At 35.3% G+C, this 21,631-nt stretch overlaps 1 protein-coding gene across 3 annotated transcripts in view; it reads left to right on the top strand.

Moving 5' to 3' along the window:
• The window catches only part of MIGA1 (mitoguardin 1), a 76,416-nt gene extending 63,555 nt beyond the window's left edge, over positions 1-12,861 (top strand). For all 3 annotated transcript variants that reach the window (XM_081308888.1, XM_081308887.1, XM_081308886.1), the window contains 4 exons: positions 408-542; positions 2,505-2,558; positions 7,182-7,298; positions 9,288-12,861. In XM_081308888.1, coding sequence (XP_081165014.1) covers positions 408-542; positions 2,505-2,558; positions 7,182-7,298; positions 9,288-9,506 — 525 coding nt within the window. In that variant the 3' untranslated portion in view covers positions 9,507-12,861. The remainder of the gene's footprint in view (positions 1-407; positions 543-2,504; positions 2,559-7,181; positions 7,299-9,287) is intronic.
• Positions 12,862-21,631: the final 8,770 nt, after the last annotated feature.

Below are 21,631 nucleotides of genomic sequence, written 5' to 3'. Positions count from 1 at the left end.
CACTTAGTCTAGTATATGTTATATAACAATCTGTATGAAGGAATGAAAATCAGGAGGTTTGTGATCTGGTAGGAAGACAAGTAGATATACTAATAACTAAGTAACAAAGTAGAATGAACATTATATGGATGATCTAATGGAAGCCTGAAAATGAATCATAAAATAAAGAGTAATGAGAAATTAATTGTACTTGATGAGATCCAGGAAGGATCAGCTACCATGTGAATTGTAATTTCTGGTGGTGATATTTCATATTTAACTCTTCTCTTCATCTCTGTCAGAAATATAATCAGATTTGACTCAGAAAAAAGAAAACCCTGCTGTTACCCAAGTATGAAGCCTTGACTCAGACTTTATTCCATCTCTCTGTAATAATAATTTATGTTTTAATTCCCAATTTAATGCAGGTGAAAAATCTAAATTTTTATGATGTTGTTCTGGATTTTATATTAATGGATTCTTTTGAAGACCTAGAAAACCCACCAACATCCATACAGAATGTAGTAAATAATCGCTGGCTAAACTCTTCCTTCAAAGAAACTGTAAGTGGGGTTGGGGATGTGGCTCAAGTGGTAGCGAGCTTTCCTGGCATGCATGAGGCACTGGGTTCGATCCTCAGCACCACATAAAAATAAAATAAAGATATTGTGTCTACCTAAAAAAAAAAACTAAAAAATAAATACTTTAAAAGAAAAAGAAACTGTAAGTGGTGATTTTCCTTTCTTAGCCATTTAAATTTTATAAGAAAATGATCAGAACTGGGGAAAACAATAAAATTTACATATATATCTGCCTGTGGAATGACTACTGTGGAAACTGAGCCTATTCTCTGATAGTAGAATCAGATATGTATGTGTATGTATATGTATGTATGTATATGTGTATATATATCACACCTTCAGATGAATTTCTCGTTTTGACCCTTTTACCAGTCCTAGCCTTGATCTGGTAAACCTCATATTTCTTCAGAGCTCTAAAGAAATTCAGACTTCAGATAGTTCAGGCCTAACAAAAAAAATTATCTGTAATGGAAATGGCTGAAAGACTAGACTGAAATATGGAAGTTATAGTTTTTTTAAGTGACAATGTATATTTTTAAGAGGAAAATAGAGATATGTATATTCCTAAATATTATCAAAATTTGGAGAAGCTGGTTATGATGGCACAAGCATGTAATCCCAGCAAATGAGGAGGCAGTGGCAGAAGGATGACAAGTTTGAAGTCAGCCTCAGCACCTTAATGAGACCCTGTCTAAAAATAAAAAGGCCTGGGCTGGGCATAGTGCACACGCCTCTAATCCCAGTGGCTTGGGAAACTGAAACAGGAGGATCCTGAGTTCAGAGCCAGCTTCAGCAAAAACAAGGTGCTAAGCAACTCAGTGAAACCCTGTCTCTAAATAAAATACAAAACAGGGCTGGGGATGTGGCTCAGTGGTTAAGTGCTCCTGGGTTCAATCCCTGGTACCAAAAATAAAATAAAAAGATCTGGAGATATAGTTTAGTGATAAAATGCCCAAGTTCAATCCCTAGTATAAGGTGGGGGGGGGCAGAAAAATAGAGAAAAAAAGAAAATTATGAGAGGAAAAAATAGGCAGCTATAAAAATAAGATAGGCTCAAGCCATATTTTATACTTTGAATATTCTCAGTCTGTTTATTATATTTAATTCTCTGACCTTGATTTTTGATGGGCTTTAAATATGCTTCTAGAAGTAAGTTAGTTCCTATTGGCAGTTTCACAATTATTTTGAAATTTCCTCATTATTCATTTTTGTGTTGGGGATTGAACCCAGGGCCTTGTGCATGGTAGATAATATAATATCCCACTGAATTCCAATCCTAACCTTCATATTAAGTTTTAAAGTATTTTTAGTTTTTGAAGTATTTTTATAAATCTACCTTCTTCTGATTTAAATTTTTTTAATCATAGGAAGTATGTGTTCTTCATCTCTGAATTTGTTTGGTAAAGTGACCTTCATCAAAGTTAGGTCATGCAAGAGTAGGGTCAGAATTCTTCAGAATGTGCTGAATAAGTTTATTTATTTTATTTATTTGTTTTTTTGTCCTATCATGGTTATAATTTCATACTTCTTAAATAAAAATGTTTACTCACAAATATTTCCTGTTTTTTGAAGGAAAAAGTACTACTTTGTTTTATTTTTAAACATGGAACATTTGTTTATGTATGTGCATCTATATACATATATTTTCATTTTTTCCCCTCAGAATATAAGATAAGAACTCTTAAGAATTTAATTGTAATTGAAGCATCAGATTAAACCTTTTTTATTTGGGGGTTATATATTTAAATTTTAAATTTGTAAAAATGAAGTATCTTTTTATTAAAGTTTACAAGCAATATAAGGAACCTGGACTAAATAAGAAATTATAAATGGGACATTTTATTCCCCTGAACTTTGAATTATAATAAAAATCACCCTTTTCTAAAAGGAAATGTTGATGTAGCTGTAAATTTAATCTTGTCTTTCTCTTCTGCATGTATTTAGGCTGTGGCTTCAAGTTGTTGGTCAGTGCTGAAACAGAAAAGGGAACAGATGAAGGTAAAACCCATTATTCCCTAAACTCCTGTCTTAGTGCATTTTCTGTTGCTAAAACAGAATACCTGAGACTCACTAATTTGTAAGGAAAGAAGTTTATTCAGTTCATGGTTCTGAAATGGTAAGTCTAAGATCTGCCAGCTATGCTGGTAAGATGCTTCAACTCAGGATGGAAAGCAGAACATGCAGGCCCATAGGGAAGAGGCAAAACACCAGGGACAGCCTTACTTTATAATAGTCTGTTCTCATGATAATTAATGCAGTCTGACTAGACTTGAGAAAGGCACCAATCCATCACACAGGCAGCACCTCCATGACCCAGGCGCCTCCCATTAGGCCTTACCTCCCAGCACTGCTGCATTAAGAACCAAACCGAAACATGAATTTGGTGGGGACAAACCATAGCAGCTATTTTGTGAAACAATTTCAGGATCTTATCAATAAAATATGTCAGTTCTCATATAAGGATGGCAGCTAATAATAGGGACTATCCCTCAAGCTTGATGAGTGACTTATTGGTACTGGGTCCTTTTTTTGAATGCCTTCTCCCTTTTCCTTAATGTTCTGTATAATTCAGTGTAGCAAGTATTGAAGCATATGTGAGATTTCAACTAAAGATATTTAGGGCTAGAATAGCTCTAATAGGGCTTTTATGTTTTTTTTTAGTTTAATGATATTATTTTTTAAAATTAGTAATATAGTGGTCTCTCCTTCATATAATCCAACTGAGAATTAATGATTTGATTCTAATAGCTGCTTTATTTAGTTCTAGGTACTTACCCCAAAAGTCTCAAAAGTTTGTAGCCCATTTCATCCACTACATATTGCTCTCACCATACAGTACTGGTGGCTAAAGACATAAACTCTGAAGTGAAATTCAGATGCTACTTATTAAAAATGTGACCTTGGGCAAGTTGCTTAACCTCTGTGTGCCTCAATTCCCTTGTCTCTAAAAAGAGGATAATAATAGTATCTACCTCATAGGATTGTTTTTTGTTTTGTTTTGTTGAGACAGAATCTAGTTATGTTGCTAAGGCTGACTTCCAACTTGGTTATCCTCCTTCCTCAACCTCCCAAGAAGCTGGAATCAAAAAGTGTGCTACCACACCCAGTTCCTCATAGGATTTGTTGTGAATATACAATGTAAAGTGCTTAACAGTGCTTAGCATAGTGCATTATACAAATATTGCCCATTACTATATTATTTGCTCAAGGACCTGTAATATTTTATCATCCATATTTTTAATTCAGTATTTATTAACTTTGATAATGTCAGGAATATAATCCTCACAATATCTTCAGTACGTGCTGTTAGAAATAATTTTAGTTGGAAGTGGAATTGTAGCTCAGGTGCAAGGCCCTGAATTCAATCCCCAGTACCACCAAAAGAAAGAATTCCAGAGACCCTGTATTTGAATAATTCTTATTTCAGATTTTTCCAGAAGCCCTGTATTTTAAACAGGTTCTGCATTAGTCCATTTGTCATCTTTTGTGTTGCTGTTACCAAAGTACCCAACAAGAAAAACTTAGAGGAGGGAAAGTTTATTTGGGGCTCACAATTTCAGTGGTCTCAGTCCATAGATGGCCAACTCCATTGCTCTGGGCCTAAGATGAGGCAGAGACATCTTTTAGACATTATCGGGGAAGGACCTAGCTCAAGGTGGGATTAGGAAGATTGGGGTATGGGCCCCACAGGGAACATGCACCCTTTAGGACATACCCCAGTGACCTATTTCCTCCAGCCATGCCCCACCTGTTTACAGTTACCACCTCGTTAGTCCATTCAAACTAGGGTGGACTGATTAGGTGACAACTCTCACAGTCTTAATTATTTCACTTCTAAACATTCCTACAGTAACACAGGAGCTTTTGGGGGGATACCTCACATTCAAATCATAACTCATTTCCTAAATGATTATTATAAATGATAATGTTTGAAACTGGTTTAGCACTAGAAAAGAGATTTTTGTAGACTGAGTGTGATTCTCATACTAGCTAGCACGATCATGGCAAATACCAACCATTAGCTGACCTTCAGTTTTCCCATTTGCAAAATGGAGTTAATGTCTACTTTTTAAAACTACTGTCAGTATGAAATGAGATAATATCAATGATATAACAAATTTAATTTAAACATAAAGTTAAAAGTAATCTTAAAAGATTTTAATAAGCAACAGTTTCCATAATGATAGTAATAGCATCATTACCAATAGTTCTGTTTTCTCCTCCTTTCCCTCACACGCCTCCCAGTACTGGAGATTGAGCCCAGGAACTCACACTTGCTAGGCAAGTACTCAACCACTGCACTACATCACCAGCCCTGTTTCCTACTTCTTAGAGTAAATACTATGCTTCATTCTAGTCTTCTTTCAATATCCACAAATACCTATAAATCTCACCTTTGGAAGAACTATTTTCTATGTATGGAATGTAAAACTTCCCTCTATACTTAAATAAATCTAATCTACTATTGAGTTCGGCTCTCAATGTTCCTTGCCAAAGTGTATCTTTTCTGTTTGAGCCCACACTAATTTCTCACTTCTCGAACTCCTAAAACACTTGAGTCTGTATCATTTAGAATTTTAATATATGTAGAACATGTTTTAGACTAGAATAAACTCAGTAAATGCCTGATAACTTTCCATCCTTCACCACTAGCTAGCTGGTATGCTGTAGCTGGTTGTTTACCATCCCAAATATCACTTTTCACATACTTACAATGATGGTAACATGATCTGTTTTGCCAAGAATGTTTTAGCAAACTAATTAGAATATAGCATACTATCCAGAATACTGTGGGTACTCTTTGTTAAGTGATAACTGCTGCTGTCATGTTTTTTAAACTGAGGTTTAAAAGATTGTCCTGGAGACTGTAAAATAAAAAACAACTCCTCCAAAAGACAGAATTTTTTTAATATTTATTTTTTAGTTGTAGTTGGACACAACACCTTTATTTCACTTGTTTATTTTTGTATGTGGTGCTGAGGATCGAACCCAGGGTCCCGCACATGCGAGGCAAGCACTCCACCACTGAGCCACAACCCCAGCCCCAAAAGACAAAATCTTTTTTTTATTTTTAAAGATTTTTTTTTAAAGAGAGAGAGACAGAGACAGACAGACAGAGAGAGAGAGTTTTTTAATATTTATTTTTTAGTTATTGGCGGGCACAACATCTTTGTTTGTATGTGGTGCTGAGGATCGAACCCGGGCCGCACAAACGCCAGGCGAGCGCGCTGCTGCTTGAGCCACATCCCCAGCCCCAAAAGACAAAATCTTTTTTTTTTTTTATTGGTTGTTCAAAACATTACAAAGCTCTTGACATATCATATTTCATACATTTGATTCAAGTGGGTTATGAACAAAATCTTAAGGCATAATTATTCCAATCAGTGCTTTATGACAGATCCCACAGGATGTTATTTAACAAAGGACATTCAGAAAGTTATTAATAAACAGTTTCCTAAAACATAAGCATATGTATTAATAGTTCACAAGAAGAAGCAATTACACAATTAAATTTTTAATATTGGATTTCTTAACTAAAGGTTATGGTTCTAGTAAAAATAACTTAATAATTAATCATTTGAACTCTTTTTAATCTTTTTCATTAATACCATTAAGTGATTTAGTAAGGCTTTTAAATACTCAAGAATACTCCTAAAGTTTATATGGCTAAGGAATTGTAACATTCTTGTTATTGCTTTTTTACAACACAGCATGATTGCTTTCTTTTTTTAAGATTTTTTTCTTTAAAATTTTTTTGTTTTAGTTGTAGATAGACATAATACCTTTATTTAATTTCTTTATTTTCATATGGTGCTGAGGATTGAACCCAGTGCTTCATACATGCTGAGCCACAACTCCAGCCCCATGATTGGTTTTGTTTGTTTTAATGAAGTACAGATTGAGCATCCCTAATTTGAAAATGAAAAATTCAAAATGCTCTCAAATTGAAACTTTCTGAGAGCTGCCATGATGGTACAAGTAGAAATTTTCACAATGTATTTCATGTGACAGGTTGCAGTCAAAATGAAAGTACACCAAAAATATTGTGAAAACTTACTTTCAGGCTGAGTTTATAAGGTGTGTATAAAGCACAAATGAATTTCATGCATAAACTTCCATTCTATCCCCAAGATATCTCATTATGTATATTCACATATTCTAAAATGTAGCTAAGTGTGGTGGTGCATGCCTGTTATCACAGCTGCTCAGGAGAAGGAGGCAGGAGGATCACAAATTCAAGGCCAGCCTTTGCAACTTAGCTAGACCCTCTCTCAAAATAAAAAGGGCTAGGGATTTAGATCAGTGGTAAAGCACCCTCAGGATTCAATCCCCAGTTTCAAAAAATAGAGAAGAGGGAATTGGGGACAGAAAGAAAGAAAAACCACTTTTCTCAGCATATCTGGAATAATATTGGCTAGGATATGAAATCTACATAAAAACACTCTTTGACTCTGAAAGTTACTTCTAAGTTTATTAATTTTTTAAATAGACTGGCTCATGATTGACTCTTGGCTTACCCTCAAAAAGAGCTGATCATATAATAGATAACAATTTCAGTTTCTCTGCTAGAGGAAGTAAGTACGAGACAAAATAACTATTCTTTTTTTTACTTCCCAACAGATCCCAGATGGATTTTTTGCCCATTTTTATGCCATTTGTGAGCACATAAGCCCTGTCCTCGCCTGGGGCTTTTTGGGTCCGAGAAATTCTCTTTATGATTTATGTTGCTTCTTTAAGGTATGTTCAGTCATTGATATATTGATTTATTGCTTTTTTTAGTGAATCAAAAAGTGGATAAGGGGGCTGGGGTTGTGGCTCAGCAGTAGAGTGCTTGCCTATCATGCGTGAGGCATTGGGTTCAATCCTCGGCACCTCATAAAAATAAAATAGAGGTTATTGTGTCCACCTACCACTAAAAAACAAATATTTTTTAAAAAAGGGATAAGATTTTATTCTGTTTTGGTTTTGCTTGTAGAAGAAAGAATTTTATTTAAATGTGAAGTTATACAGGTTACTTAAATTCAGGTGACCAATTTGAATTAGTGACATTTTATAGTAATGTTGTTATTAAAATGAACCAGTGCTCTATAGATTTGGTGCCTTAGTGTAGAATAGGTTCACTGAGTCCATTCACCTTATCAATTCTTTCTGTCATGGTCTTGCATGGTGTTACAGTGTTACAGTGGAATTCATGTAGTTTGTTCTTCATGCCTAGATACTTGAAATTTATAAACAAGCAATATTTTTATTGCAGAAAGTTATTTTCTCCCCACTTTTTAAAAATTGGTGCATTATAATTGTTCATACTAATGGGATTTGATGGTCCATATTTGTATATGTACACAATACACAATATAACAGTACAATTTATCCAAAATAATTTGTTCCAAGCACTTTTCCCATCCTAGTGCAGTAAGTTCTGATATGAACGATAAAATCCAAGTTGTGAGAAATAACATGGGAGTTTAAAGTTGTATCCTAATGTCAGACAATTATGTTTGCCAAAACACACAGTAAAGTTCATTGAAGAATATGTCGTCGGCAAAGTGCCAAAGGAGTGTCTCTATTCAATAAGGTGTAGGCTGAGTTTCAAGGAGCAATTAAAAATAAACATAATTGAATATGAATTTTAAACTTTGGGTGTTTCATTATATATTCATTTTTGAATTAAGTTACTATGTTTATGTGCTACTGATGTAATATTTGTATAAATAATTTAGGAAATGTTTATTTTACTGTCATTTAGAACTCATTAATTTTTAACTAGGTTACTTGCCCTCCCAGATGTAAGGTATTTTAATTGAAAAAATTGAGCTGCGAATTAAATCTGTCATTAATGAACAGTCTGACTTGGGGGAAAAATAATCCTTTTGTCTTCAAAATGATGGGACTTCACAGGTTGATTGCTAATTACCCTTGTGACTATAAAATCCAGTGAACCTATATGTCTTGTTAGTACTTAGTATTTGATTTCTAGAGGATATAAATGATATATTCCTGCTTTTTTTCTTTGGAATTACTTTCTTTTCATCATGACCTTGCAATTGAAATTTACAATTTATAGTATACTTAATAGTAGTATACTATTAAAAAGAATAGTATACTACCCATTTAAGTAAATGTACTTAAATGAGTGTCAGGGGTTAGGGATTTAGCTTGGTGGCACAGTTTTTGCCTAGCATGCTTGAGGCCTGAGTTTGGTCCTTAGCCCTGGGGGGAGGGGGAGATGAGTTTCAAAATAAGTATCAACTTAACTGAGGTAAAATATTCTTCTAGGTCTTTCTCTGATTTGAGGCCTGGACTTATTTTTATTTTTTGTGTCTTAAGGGATTTTGTACAGAAGAATGCACATTTAATAATTATTTATGATTATTGAAAATAGTTTCTTTTTCTCCTAAAGTAGTACCAGTACTCAGAGGAAATAGCCCCTCACATTTAGGGTTTGTAGGCACTTCTTTCAGATTTCTTTTTAATCATTATATCAGCCCTGAGTAGTAAATTGGATGGGTGGTATTATCTTATATTTATCTGTCAAAAAGAAAATGGGACCCAAAAAAAGGTTACATGGCTTGTTCAAGGTCCCTTTTCCAATGAGATGTGAAATCATCCCTGGAGTTCAGATGTTCTGACTCCTGATATAATGCTAGATATAATGTTAGTAACTCTTTAGATTTAATATAATTTCGGTCTAATACATGCCAATTTTGTTTTGTGTTCATTCTCCAGAATCAAGTTATTTTCTTTCTCAAAGACATTTTTGATTTTGAGAAGGTGCGCTATTCAAGTATAGAGACTTTGGCCGAAGACCTCATGCAGTTACTCATTCGCCGCATGGAACTTTTAATGGCCTATCTTGGAGCAGATGCCCTGAGACACACAAGTAGCTGTTTAAGCGGTCATGGTCATGTTATATCCAGTGGGCTATTGGAAGCCAAAGTACAATAAGTACCATAAGAATCATACATTTTGAGAGTGGTATAAAATATTTTAAGGTAACTATTGATTTTGTAATATGTATTACATAATTGGTGGATGTGGACTCAGGGAGGGGAAAAAATCTAGTAAAGAATGAATGAATAAGTACTGTACGTAAAAAAAAAATAAGTACTGTACTTATATAGAAATTCTTTGCATCCCTGTGTAGTATATTCAGAGCAGCTTTTTAATAATCTAGGTAGTAATTTAAGTTGTGAATTGTGAATTCTATAGGAATATTGCTTAATTTGAAGCCAATACTTGGGAGTTAATTGATGTATCATCTTCAAGCTGTCAGAAATGTCCAGTGTCATACTTAAAAGGTTTGTTTTTATTCTTTGCACCTTGAAAGTATACATTTAGCCAAGTCCTTCATGGTCCACACATGCAAGAATATATTATAACACCTTTGTGGTCCATACATAGAAGAATATATTACTCCTAGTGTCAATATGTTTAACTACCTGAAAACGTGTTTTTTAACTGTAAAGTTATTCGTTTGTTAGATCAAATTTAGGCAGTAGTGGCATTTAATGTGTACTGCTTATATTATTGCCTGTACATTTGTTTATGTATTTCAATCAGAGAAATTGTAATCACTGAGTATCAATATAAAACATTTAGATGAATTGACACTTGAGAAGTTTACAACTTGTAACTTTATGTTAGATTAATTGTAGTTTCCAAAATATGTTAACTATTGATCCTATGAATTACAATACAGAGACTGAAGTACTTTAATCTTTTAATAATTAGAACATTTTTCTCTTGAATTAATGTTGATTCAAAAGATAGCATTTGTTTACTAAGAAAAGCAATTTAAAATATACCCTTTATAAATGTAATTTTGAGACTGACTCCCAACACCTGAGGTATTCAAACTTGGTAACAGTAAAATAATTTCTCTTTTATTCTTCCACAAAACAAGTTTTTAGTTACTCTCATAGGGGACTCAGCATACTGGGAATTTGTTATAGTATGCCCATATTTTTAAGATGTTCATACTTTGAGTCATAGGTTTTTTTGTTGTTATTCTTTTTTTTTTTTTTTTTTTTTTGCAGTGCTGGGATTGAACTCAGGCGTGGTTTACCACTGAGCTACATTCCCAGCTCTTTAAAAAAAAAAAATTATTTTGAGGCAGAGTCTTGCTAAATTGCTGAGGCTGGCCTTGAACTTGAGATCCTCCTGTCTCAATCTCCCAAGTAGCTGGATTACAGGCATAGGATACTGCACCCCACTGAATCTTGGTGAGGTTTTAAAGAATTTTTTTTCTTTTTTCTTCCTCTGATAAAGAACAAAATATTTTTAATGATATGGAAGTATATTCTGTGTCCTCTATGACAAGTGAATGAACAAGTGGGTTGTTCTTGAGTGAGGCTTTTCAGAGTGTATTAGATATTTTTAGAATTGCATTAATTTTGTTCCTAAGTCATATACCACTTGTTTGGAGTGGCTGACTGTATCAGTGGGTTAGATTTGTTGCTTTTGCTCCTGAAGTGGTCTTTATACATTTTAGGAGTGAATTACACAAAAGTATCTAAAATGCATTTTTTAAAAATGCATTTTTAGATTAAAGTGCCTAGTTTCAGATTAATGAATAGAAAATGAAAAGTGAAAAGGAATAATTTTTAAGTATTAAAATTTATGTGCCACAATAATTTAAATCAATTACAAAATATGAAATTCAGAATCATGCGATTTTTGCATGTACTGTATAGGTTAGAACATTAAATATATGAAATATGACTCTAATTGTTCTTGAGTATATAACTCCTTTGTGTCTTAGTTTTGTTTTGTTTTCAGTTTGGGGGATCAAACTCAGGGCCTCATGCATGCTAGGCAAATGCTCTGCTGCTGAGCTACATCCCCAGTCCTCTTACACAGATTTTTAAATTAACAATTGCCTATTCATAATTCTCACTGATGGAGGAGTATTAGAAGTATGTTATGTAACATTTTACTTTTCATTTAGTATTGAGTTTTTTCACCCTCTTGTTGAGGTATCACTGGCTTTGAATGATGCACACATACACATATGTGTGTGTGTTCATTCCCATTACCTCATGGGCAGGGCAGTTATTACTTCTACTAATTTAGTCAACTTAGGCTAAATGTTTTATGCCATGATTTTTATTTATAAACAAAAGCTATGAGTGAACTTACTATTTTATTTAAGAAAGATACTGTTTGAACTCAATTTGGAAGAATTGCACTGTTTAATAATGCTGCTATTAGATAACCATGGGGAATTTATTTCATCAGACAAGGTGAATGGAGTTCTAGGAGATATTTGGGTCTCTCCTTTCCTCTCTCCTCCCCCATCCCCCCACCTCTCTCACATTTCAATTTTTTAAAACAGAAAAAATTGCCCATCTTCAGGAGGTTAATTTTTCAAATTCAGTGCTTGATTTTGATGATTAGTTTTTGATCAGTTCTGTAGCTACAACATTACAAAGAAGCTTTCTTTGTGGCCTTTTAACAAAAGGGATAAGAGTAACCAAATAGAATTTCAGGGCAATAAATGTAGGAAAAGTCTATTGTATGTGAAGAAACATGACTTTTTTGAAAAGTAAACATTTTCTAAAAAGAATATTTCTGACTGCAGAAGGGTACTGAAGATATACATGCCTCTTTTTATTTGCCTTAAAACTGGATTAAGCAGCAAAGGCAATGCTTTAAAAAATAAAATAACACTTAAACTAGTCTAAAGCCTTTCAGGGTAAAACCCATCAACTTACTCCCGGTGGTATTGTCAGGAAAGTACAGTTAACCACCATGAGTCCCTTCATTCACTCCCATATGTAAGTTAAAACAGGGCCTTGGATTAGTCAGTCCTGAGAAAATGACTTTTCCTCCTCTTTTCTGGAAGAAAAAAGTAAGTGTTCAGATGATTTACATGTTACTTTTTAAAAATTTTTTCTAGTTTGGTTTGTCTACATTTTTTTTTTACACATAACAAAGTAGTTACTTCTTACCCAGAGGTTAACGATATGTTACTAAAATGTCAAAATTGAACTAACTTTTTAAAAGCTAAGTTTTTCATACTGTTATAGTCAGTTCCAAAGAACTTTCTCATTAAGTAGCATTCAATCATTTGCATCCATTTAGAATCAGTTTTATTAATTTGTTGTTAGATGACTGTAAAAAGTATTTACAAATGTTTCTTGCCTTAAGATGTAATATTTTCTACTTATTCCCAAAAGAGTTATTATTTGCATTACAAAGGAATTATTAGTTTATTGTTCCTTTAAGCCTAGGAAACAGGAATGCCAAAGTAACATTTAATGTACTTCTCTGTGAAATTTCATAATCAGAAATTTTTAAATATGTTTATAACCCATTTGCTGTTATTTTAATATGCACATGTATTTAGAAATTGGTTGGGTTGTAAATTTCAAAGTGACTGTAAGAATTAGGCTGAATTCAATTTTTTTTTACTTGGATAAATCAGATTAATATAAGTATGTGAGATTTAATAAGAATTTATATTATCTGTGAAAAATGGGAATAAGGACATCTTTACCTTGTTCCTAATGGTTATGTCACTGTTTTGGTCTAGTTTGAGAACAACCATGTTTTAGCTTTACTTGGTTGATATCAGTAAATGTATTTATTTCTTAAATGTAAGAACTGAATTAATTTGTGTAAAAATAAAACACTACAGTAGCAGAAAAAAATAGCATTGGCTCTTTAGCCAAAATAAGCACTATGACATGGATGTATTTCTATAACTGCCAAATAAAAAAGTGATTGTACACCTAGGAAATGTATTGCATACTTTAAACAATGTTTATGTATAATTGGAAGGTCACAATTGTCTCATTAAACTCTACGCTATGAGAGCTTTCCATCTGTATATCACCACATATATACATGTGTGTGTGTGTGTGTGTGTGTGTGTATACACACACATAGAGAACATAGACAGCTGTAGAAGCATTGAAATTGAATGTAAAGGTGTGTCTCTTTATGTACTAAGTGGGAAAAAGAAAGGTAGTTTTGTGATGAATAAAGTCAAAGTACTTGTGTTTTAATTAAAGTGTTGCAGTGGGTAATGCCATCAAGCATAATATAAATTTATCAAACTGATACACGTGCATCCATCCCTCTTCAGATTTCAACCTCCTTTCTCATGATATCTTGAGAAGGGTTTAGATACATTTAGTCAAGGAGAGAGATGCTGCCAACAGATGGCAGAAAGGATTCACCTGGACACAAAAACACTATTCTTAATTTGAGACTTTAAACAAATAGGTTTGTTATAAAGTAATTAAGCATGTGTTACATAGATAAATAGGTAGTTATATAATTATGCAGTCAGTTATTTATTTATTTATTTATAGTGCTGGGATTAAAACCAGGGTCTCTTGAATGCTTGAACACTCTCCAGCTGAGCTGCATACTAGCCATTATGTAAAAAAAAAAAAAAGTTTCAAACTTATCAACTGAAGTAAGTATATTACTTAATAAGCAAATCATACAAACATTGAGTCTTTTCCATTCTGGTTATAGGGTTAGAGTAGAATGGGGACCCAAATTGGTATTTCTGTCTCATTTACTGTTTTCTATGTCATTTCTGTCATAGTCTTTGTTGTCTCATGCATCCTCTTTGATCCTACTGTCTGAACTTAATATTTTGCCCTTTAAACATCTCTCTCTGAATTCTTATGTGCATATAAAATGCTTCTCTTCAAGCATCTCCCTATTCTGTTATTACATTACTTGTAGGATTTTTTTTTTATCCACTGTTTTTTTTTTTTACTGTTCTTATGCTGCTTTTGACTTGTTTTTTTCTTTAATGTTTTTTCCTGTTCCCTATGTTCTCTGATTCCTTACCCTGCCACTTTTTCCCCTTGATCCCTTGCTGTCCTATGCTATTGATATTTCTCATCAGGCTGCACAGGGTCTTTGGTCTGCTGAAGTTCTAAACAGTGAAAACCACACAATAACTTTCATCATTTGGGCAGGGAAGGGCTGGATTTCAGAAGAGAAAAGAAAAAGAGCAAACCTTCCTTCTATGACACTTTTTATTCTTTACTTAAAAGCCACAGCAAAGCAACTGATACATCAAATATCTCCTCAGCATTTTGCTTTTTTTATGTGTGTCATAGAAGCCTTTCACAAAGTACATTTATATATAGGAAATTACAGAACTGATAATTTGCTATGTTTGAAATAACACCATAGTTCTTGACTCTAGAGAAGCATTATACCATCTGAAAGCAATTGGAATATATAACTTATCAAACTTTGTAAATTGTTTTTAGTAATACTTAGAGAAAACTTATCAAACTTTGTAAATTGTTTTTAGTAATACTTAGAGAAAACTTATCAAACTTTGTAAATTGTTTTTAGTAATACTTAGAGAATGGTTCCAGTAACTTTGAAAAAGTATGAAGTATTTGCCAGGTGTGGTGGTGCATGCCTATAATCCCAGTGACCCAGGATGCTAAGGCAGGAGGATTGCAAATTCAAGGCCAGCCGTAGCAACTTATTGAGGGCCTAAGTAATTTAGCAACACACTGTCTCAAAATAAAAAGGGCTGGGAATGTGACTCAGTTTGTTAAGTTCCCCTAAGTTCAATCCACAGTATCAAAAAATAAAATAAATGATGGGGATGTAGCTTAATGGTAGAATGCCCCTGGGTTCAGTCCCCAGTACCAAAAGAAAAAAAAATGAAGTACTTAATATGTGATATAAAGTAGGTTAAAGCAAATATTTCCTTCCCTTTTTTTCTCCTTTGTTTGAGACAGTCTCACTGTGTTTCCCAGACTGGTTACAAATTCCTGGGCTCAAGTGATCCTCCTTCATCAGCTTCCTGAGTAGCCTCTTTCACCACTCCTGGCTTTTAGGACCATCATGGCCTCAAGACCTTTAGTTAGCAGGAATGGCATGATGACCCTACTTTGGTTACAATCAGAGAAGTCAAAAATTGTGCTCTATCTGTATACAATGAATCAAAGAGCAGTCTATTGTCATGTATAACTGATTAGAACGAATAAATAAATAAATGAAGATCTTTAGTTAAAATATGGATTCTCTGGATATTCCAAGATATCTTGGTCCAAAAACTACACCCTTAAGTCATTTTCTGGGATTTCTAGTCCCTTACTTTTGTTTTTCTTTCATTACCCTCTTGTTTTTCTTTTGTTCTTTTAAATGTTGTTATAGTTGGACACAATAGCTTTATTTATATTTTTAATTTTTATGTGGTGCTGAGGATCAAACCCAGTGCCTCACGCATGCTAGGCAAGCGCTCTACCACTAAGCTACAGCCCCAGCTCCTATTTCATGGCCCTTTTAAAGGAGAAAACAACTTAGATATGAAAGCAATGCGTATGTAATCTCCCTAGGTTTTACTAAGCTTGTACCCAATCTTTTTGTACATGTCCTCACCACACCTAGGTTGATGATAATTTTTGTAAGCTATTTGCCTTTATTAAGTCTTTTCAAAGCATTCAACTTAGGTCTTATAAAGATTATAACAGTCTTTTAACTTTAATATATGATTTCAAAAGGGGCCAGGAGTATAGCTCAGTGGTACAGAACTTTCCTAAAATGTTTTTTAACACCCTTGATTTGATCCCAGCACCATGGAAAAAAAAAAGAAAAAGCTCTGATACAGTCAAGATTGACAACAAATTCAGCTGGTTCATGATAGATATGTCAGGAATGTTTATACAATCTGACAAGTCTTGGATTTCTTGTAATTTTCTCAAATTTAGCCTATTAAAACTTATCCCCTGACCACCCCTGCCAGCACTACCAGTCTTCCCCTCTGAGTGAATGACAGCTCTCTTCTTCAGTTCAAGAGCCAAAAACCTCTTTTCATTTCACTTCATAGCCTGTTACAAGTTCTACCTAAAAATGTACCAAGAAAAAAAAAAAAAAAGCCAAGCCATGTGTCACTACCTTCACAGCTATCACCTTGGTTCATATCCCTATTATCCCACATCCTGATTCCTGTGGAAGTCTCTCAATTGCTTCCTCACTTGTCCCATTTAGTAAATTTCTAGCATATCAGCTGAGATGAACATGTTACAAGCAGTCATGTCACCATTTGTTCGAAACCCACCATGGCCACCCATCTTAGAGTAAAAAGCAAAGTCCTTACACTATACAAAAAGGGTTTTTTAAAAAATATATTTATTTTTTAGTTTTCAGCAGACACAACATCTTTGTTTGTATGTGGTGCTGAGGATCGAACCCAGGCCGCATGCATGCCAGGTGAGCACGCTACCGCTTGAGCCACATCCCAGCCCTACAGAAAGGGTTTTACCCTCATCCCCTGCCCCAGCCCACCTCTTGTTATTTTACTCCTCATGTACTCAAGCTTCACCCACACAAGCTTCCTTGATCCTTCTCTGGGCCTTTGTATCTCTCCTTGGTCCAGTCTTCAGATGTTTACATGGCTCACTGCCTGCTACAGTCTGGATATGGTTTACAATATTCAAAAGTTCATGTTTTGTGGACTGGGATTGTGGCTTAGCGGTAGAACACACGCCTCACTTGTGTGAGGCACTGGATTCAATGCTCAGCACTGTATATAAATAAATGAATAAAAACTGAAAAATTCATATAAAAAAAAAGTTCATGTGTTGGAAGTTTGGTCCCCATACAATGTTAAGAGGTAGTAGAACCTTTAAGAGGTAGGGCTTAGTGAGAGATCATTATTGGTCCACCCTACACTCTGGCTCCCTGTCTCACTGTGTGATCTCACCCTCTCCCACAAACTCTGTGCCATTGTGATGCCATCTGTCATGATGTCCTCACCAGAGCCAAACTTTGCCCTGGAACTTCAGAACTGTGAGCTAAATAAACCTCCTTTCTTTAGAGTTATCTGGCCTCAGATATTTTGTTACAGTAATAGGAAATGAACTAATACATTGCCTCACTTTTAATAGTTTTACTCACTTGAGGCTTTCTGTAGTTGCTCTATCTAAAATTATAACATTCACTCCCCACCCATTCTCGATGTTCCCTACTTTCCCGCTCATTTTATAAATATTGCATATCACTAAGTACTACATATGTCATTTATTTGCTTATCCGTCTTCTATTAGAATTTATGTTCCACGAGAATGGGAACTTTATTCATTTTGTTCCTGCTGTATCTTCAGTATCTAAAACTGATAATTTGTTGAAAGGGTGATGAATTGGTGAGTAAGTAGGCCTTGCAGGCTGTGGGTAGTTTTCAGCATTTTTTAGAAAGAATGGAGAGCTTTTTTAATATAGTGAATCTGTTGAGAAACACAAAATTAGAAAGCTCCTATTCAGTTTTTTTTATCATTATTTTTTTTTATTGGTTGTTCACAACATTACAAAGCTCTTGACATATCATATTTCATACATTAGATTGAAGTGGGTTATGAACCCCCAATTTTCCTATTCAGTTTTTTAAATCACAAAAATATGGGCTGGGGATGTGGCTCAAGCGGTAGCGCGCTCACCTGGCATGCGTGCGGCCCGGGTTCGATCCTCAGCACCACATACCAACAAAGATGTTGTGTCCGCCGAGAACTAAAAAATAAATATTAAAAATTCTCTCTCTCTCTCTCTCTCTCTCTCTCTCCTCTCTCACTCTCTCTTTAAAAAAAAATAAATCACAAAAATATATAGTTATAAATTGATATGAATAGAGAGGAAAAGGATGGGATAAGCACATACAGATATTGTAAACCATATCCAGGCAGTGAGCCATGTAAACATGAGGAAGTGATATTTAAGTGGTGATTCCAAAGGATATGTGGAAGTTAGGTGAAGAATGGGGGAAGAGGATGTCATGCTGAAGGAATAACTTGTGAAAAGCCATGCAGCCAGAATGACCATGAACTAACCAAGGCCAAGGTGAGGATACTGAAGGGAGCACAGGGGCAAGCTAAATAATACCAACCAACCATCACTATCTGTATTTAACCATTTTAATTGCCAACTTAGAGCTTCACTGAGGAATGAATATGTTACCTGTCTTTTTTTTATTTGTTCTTTTTATATGTGAAAGTAGAATGTATTTTGACATATTATACATACATGACATATAATTTCCCATTCTTGTGGTTGTACATGATGTGGAGTTTATTCATGTATGAACATAGGAAAATTATATTCCATTCATTTTACTTTTTTCTATTCCCATCCTCCTTCTCTTCCCTTCATTCACCCTTGTCTAATCCAAAGTACTTCTATTCCACCCCACCCCCAGCCTTATTGTGTGTTAGCATCCGTATATCAGAGAGAACATTTGGCCTTTGTTTTGGGGGGATTGGCTTATTTCACTTAGCATGATAGTCTCCAGTTCCATCCATTTACCAACAGATGCCATGATTTCATTCCTCTTCATGGATGCCTAGCACGTATGAGGCATTGGGTTCAATTCTCAGCACCACATATAAATAAGTAAATAAAATAAAGAAAATATTATTCCATTGTGTATCTATACCAGGTTTTCTTTATCCATTCATCTGTTGAAGGGCACCTAGTTTGGTTGCCTTACTCATCTTAAAAGAATTTTCATCCTTTTAAACCTTTATCTCTCACCATGCACAAAACTCAACTCAAAGTGATCAAGGACCTAGGAATTATCAGAGACCTTGCGCCTAATAGAAGAAAAAGTAGGCCCAAATCTCCATTATGTGGGATTAGGCCCCAACTTTCTTATTTAGACACCCATAGCGCAAGAATTAAAACCAAGAATCGATAAATGGGATGGATTCCAACTAAAAAGCTTCTTCTCAGCAAAAGAAACAATCAGTGAGGTGAATAGGGATCCTGCAGCTTGGGAGCAAGTTTTTACCACCTGCACATCAGATAGATCACTAAACTCTAGGGTATATAAAGAACTCAAAAAGCTAGGCACCAAAAAAATAAATAACCCAATCAATAAATGGGCCAAGGACCTGAACAGACACTTCTCAGAAGATGATATACAATCAATCAACAAATATATGAAAAAATGTTCAACATCTCTAGCAATTAGAGAAATGCAAATCAAAACATCTCACTCCAGTCACAATGGCAGCTATTATGAAGACAACAATAAGTGTTGGTGAGGATGTGGGGAGAAAGGTACACTCATACATTGCTGGTGGGACTGCGAATTGGTGCAGCCAATCTGGAAAGCAGCATGGAGATTCCTTGGAAAACTGGGAGTGGAACCACCATTTGACCTAGCTCTCTCTCTCCTCAGCCTATACCCAAAGGTATAGCACACTACAGAGAGTCAGCCATATCAATGTTTATAGCAGCACAATTCACAATAGCTAAATTGTGGAACCAACCCAGATGCTCTTCAGTAGATGAACGGATATATATACACAATGGAACAATTACTTTGGTATATATACACAATGGAACAATTACTTAGCATTAAAAGAGAATAAAATCATGGCATTTGCAGGTAAATGGATGGAGTTGGAGAATATAATGCTAAGTGAAGTAAGCCAATCCCCAAAAAACAAAGGCCGAATGTTTTCTTTGAGGATGCTGGCTCATAATGGCAATGGCAGGAGCATGGTAGGAATGGAGGAACTTTAGATAGGGCAAAGGTGAGGGAGGGAGCAAGAGGGTAAGAATGATGGTGGAATGAGTTATACATCATTACCCTAAGCACATTTATGAAGACACGAATGGTGTGAAAATACTTTGTGTACAACCAATGATTTGAAAAATTGTGCTCTATATGTGTAATATGAAATGAATTGCATTCTGCCATCATTTATAACAAATTAGAATAAATAAATAACTTAATAAAGAAAAAAAAAGAATTTTCATCCTGATAAATAGTGTGGGAATGGGGATGGGAAACAGATATATTTATGAGCAAAAGGTCTTTTGACATCCCTGAAATATGACCTGAGTACTGCTAGGAGCCTGAAGTTGCAAGTAGTTACCTTTGTTCTTGGTGTATCTGTCTGGATATCAGTTTGATATATTTTTTTTAATTTAAAATGCAGTAATCTCCCCCACCAAAAAATGCCTCTTCTGGATCTGTATTTCACAATCTAATATAATGTTGTCTGATGGATTTAATTCACAGGCTAGTGATCCAAGTTGAAAAAAAAATGGGGGATGGCTAATACTCACAGATGCCTTTATGAACATTTAGGAAAACCAGAGATGATTTGCCTTCAGTTAAGGAAGAGTGAAAATTACTACAAAACACACATACAAAAATTAATTATATTCTTTTTCCTTCTCCAACTTTTTTTCTATCATCTTATTGGAGTTAAAAACCAGAGCTCAAGAAAAAGAGAACAATAAACTGATGAAGTGTTCTGGGGTTGTCCAACCAGGCTCTCCATAACAGAGGAAAAGCTGATCAAAAGTCATTGCTAGGGCTGAGGCTATAGCTCCTTTTCTCAGTTGGTGAAGTGCTTGCCTTACATGCACAAGGCCCTGGGTTCAATCCCCAGCACCACAAATAACAACAACAACAATAATAATAATAGCTTCCCTATTTGATTAGAAATGAAAACAGGCTGCTCAGTGTGGTGGCCCACGCCTGTAACCCCAGCGCTCAGGAGGCTGAAGGATCGTAAATTCAAAGCCAGCCTCAGCAACTTGGCCAGACACTTAGTAATTCAGGGAGACCCTGTCTCTAAATAAAATACAAAAAAGGGCTGGGGATGTGATGTGGCTCAGTGGCTAAACGCCCCTGGGTTCAATCCCAGATACAAAAAAAAAAAAAAAAAAAAGTAGGTAGAAAAATAAGAGAAGTGGGTCTCAGGTTGTAAGGAAGCAGTCGGGATGATCATTCTAGCATCATTCCTTTCCCATGGGACAGGCAGCCTCACTTCTCTGGGCCCTGCTGTAGGTGGAGGCAGGCCCAAGGTTGGGGATCAGTTCAGGCACTCATGGCCGGGCAACAGGCAAGTTCTGGCGGAAAGTTGGCAGCCACCGCCCGCTCGCTCGCCTTTCTCCAGGACTCTCCACCCTTCTCTGGGTGATACGGTAGGGGTGGGGGGGTGGGGGAACTGGCCTTGTGTTTTGGAACAGCTGCAGCCGGCGCTGGGCGCTGGGCCCGTCTGGAATGCGGGAACAGGCTGCGCACCAGGACTTTTATGGAAACTTGCTGCTGGGGACGGCGGCGGCGGTGG

The sequence above is a fragment of the Spermophilus citellus genome (assembly GCF_964194105.1).
Source record: "Spermophilus citellus genome assembly, chromosome: 9".
NCBI classification, from domain to species: domain Eukaryota; kingdom Metazoa; phylum Chordata; class Mammalia; order Rodentia; family Sciuridae; genus Spermophilus; species Spermophilus citellus.
Note: the sequence above shows the minus strand (reverse complement) of the source record. Positions and strands in the feature narration are given on the sequence as shown.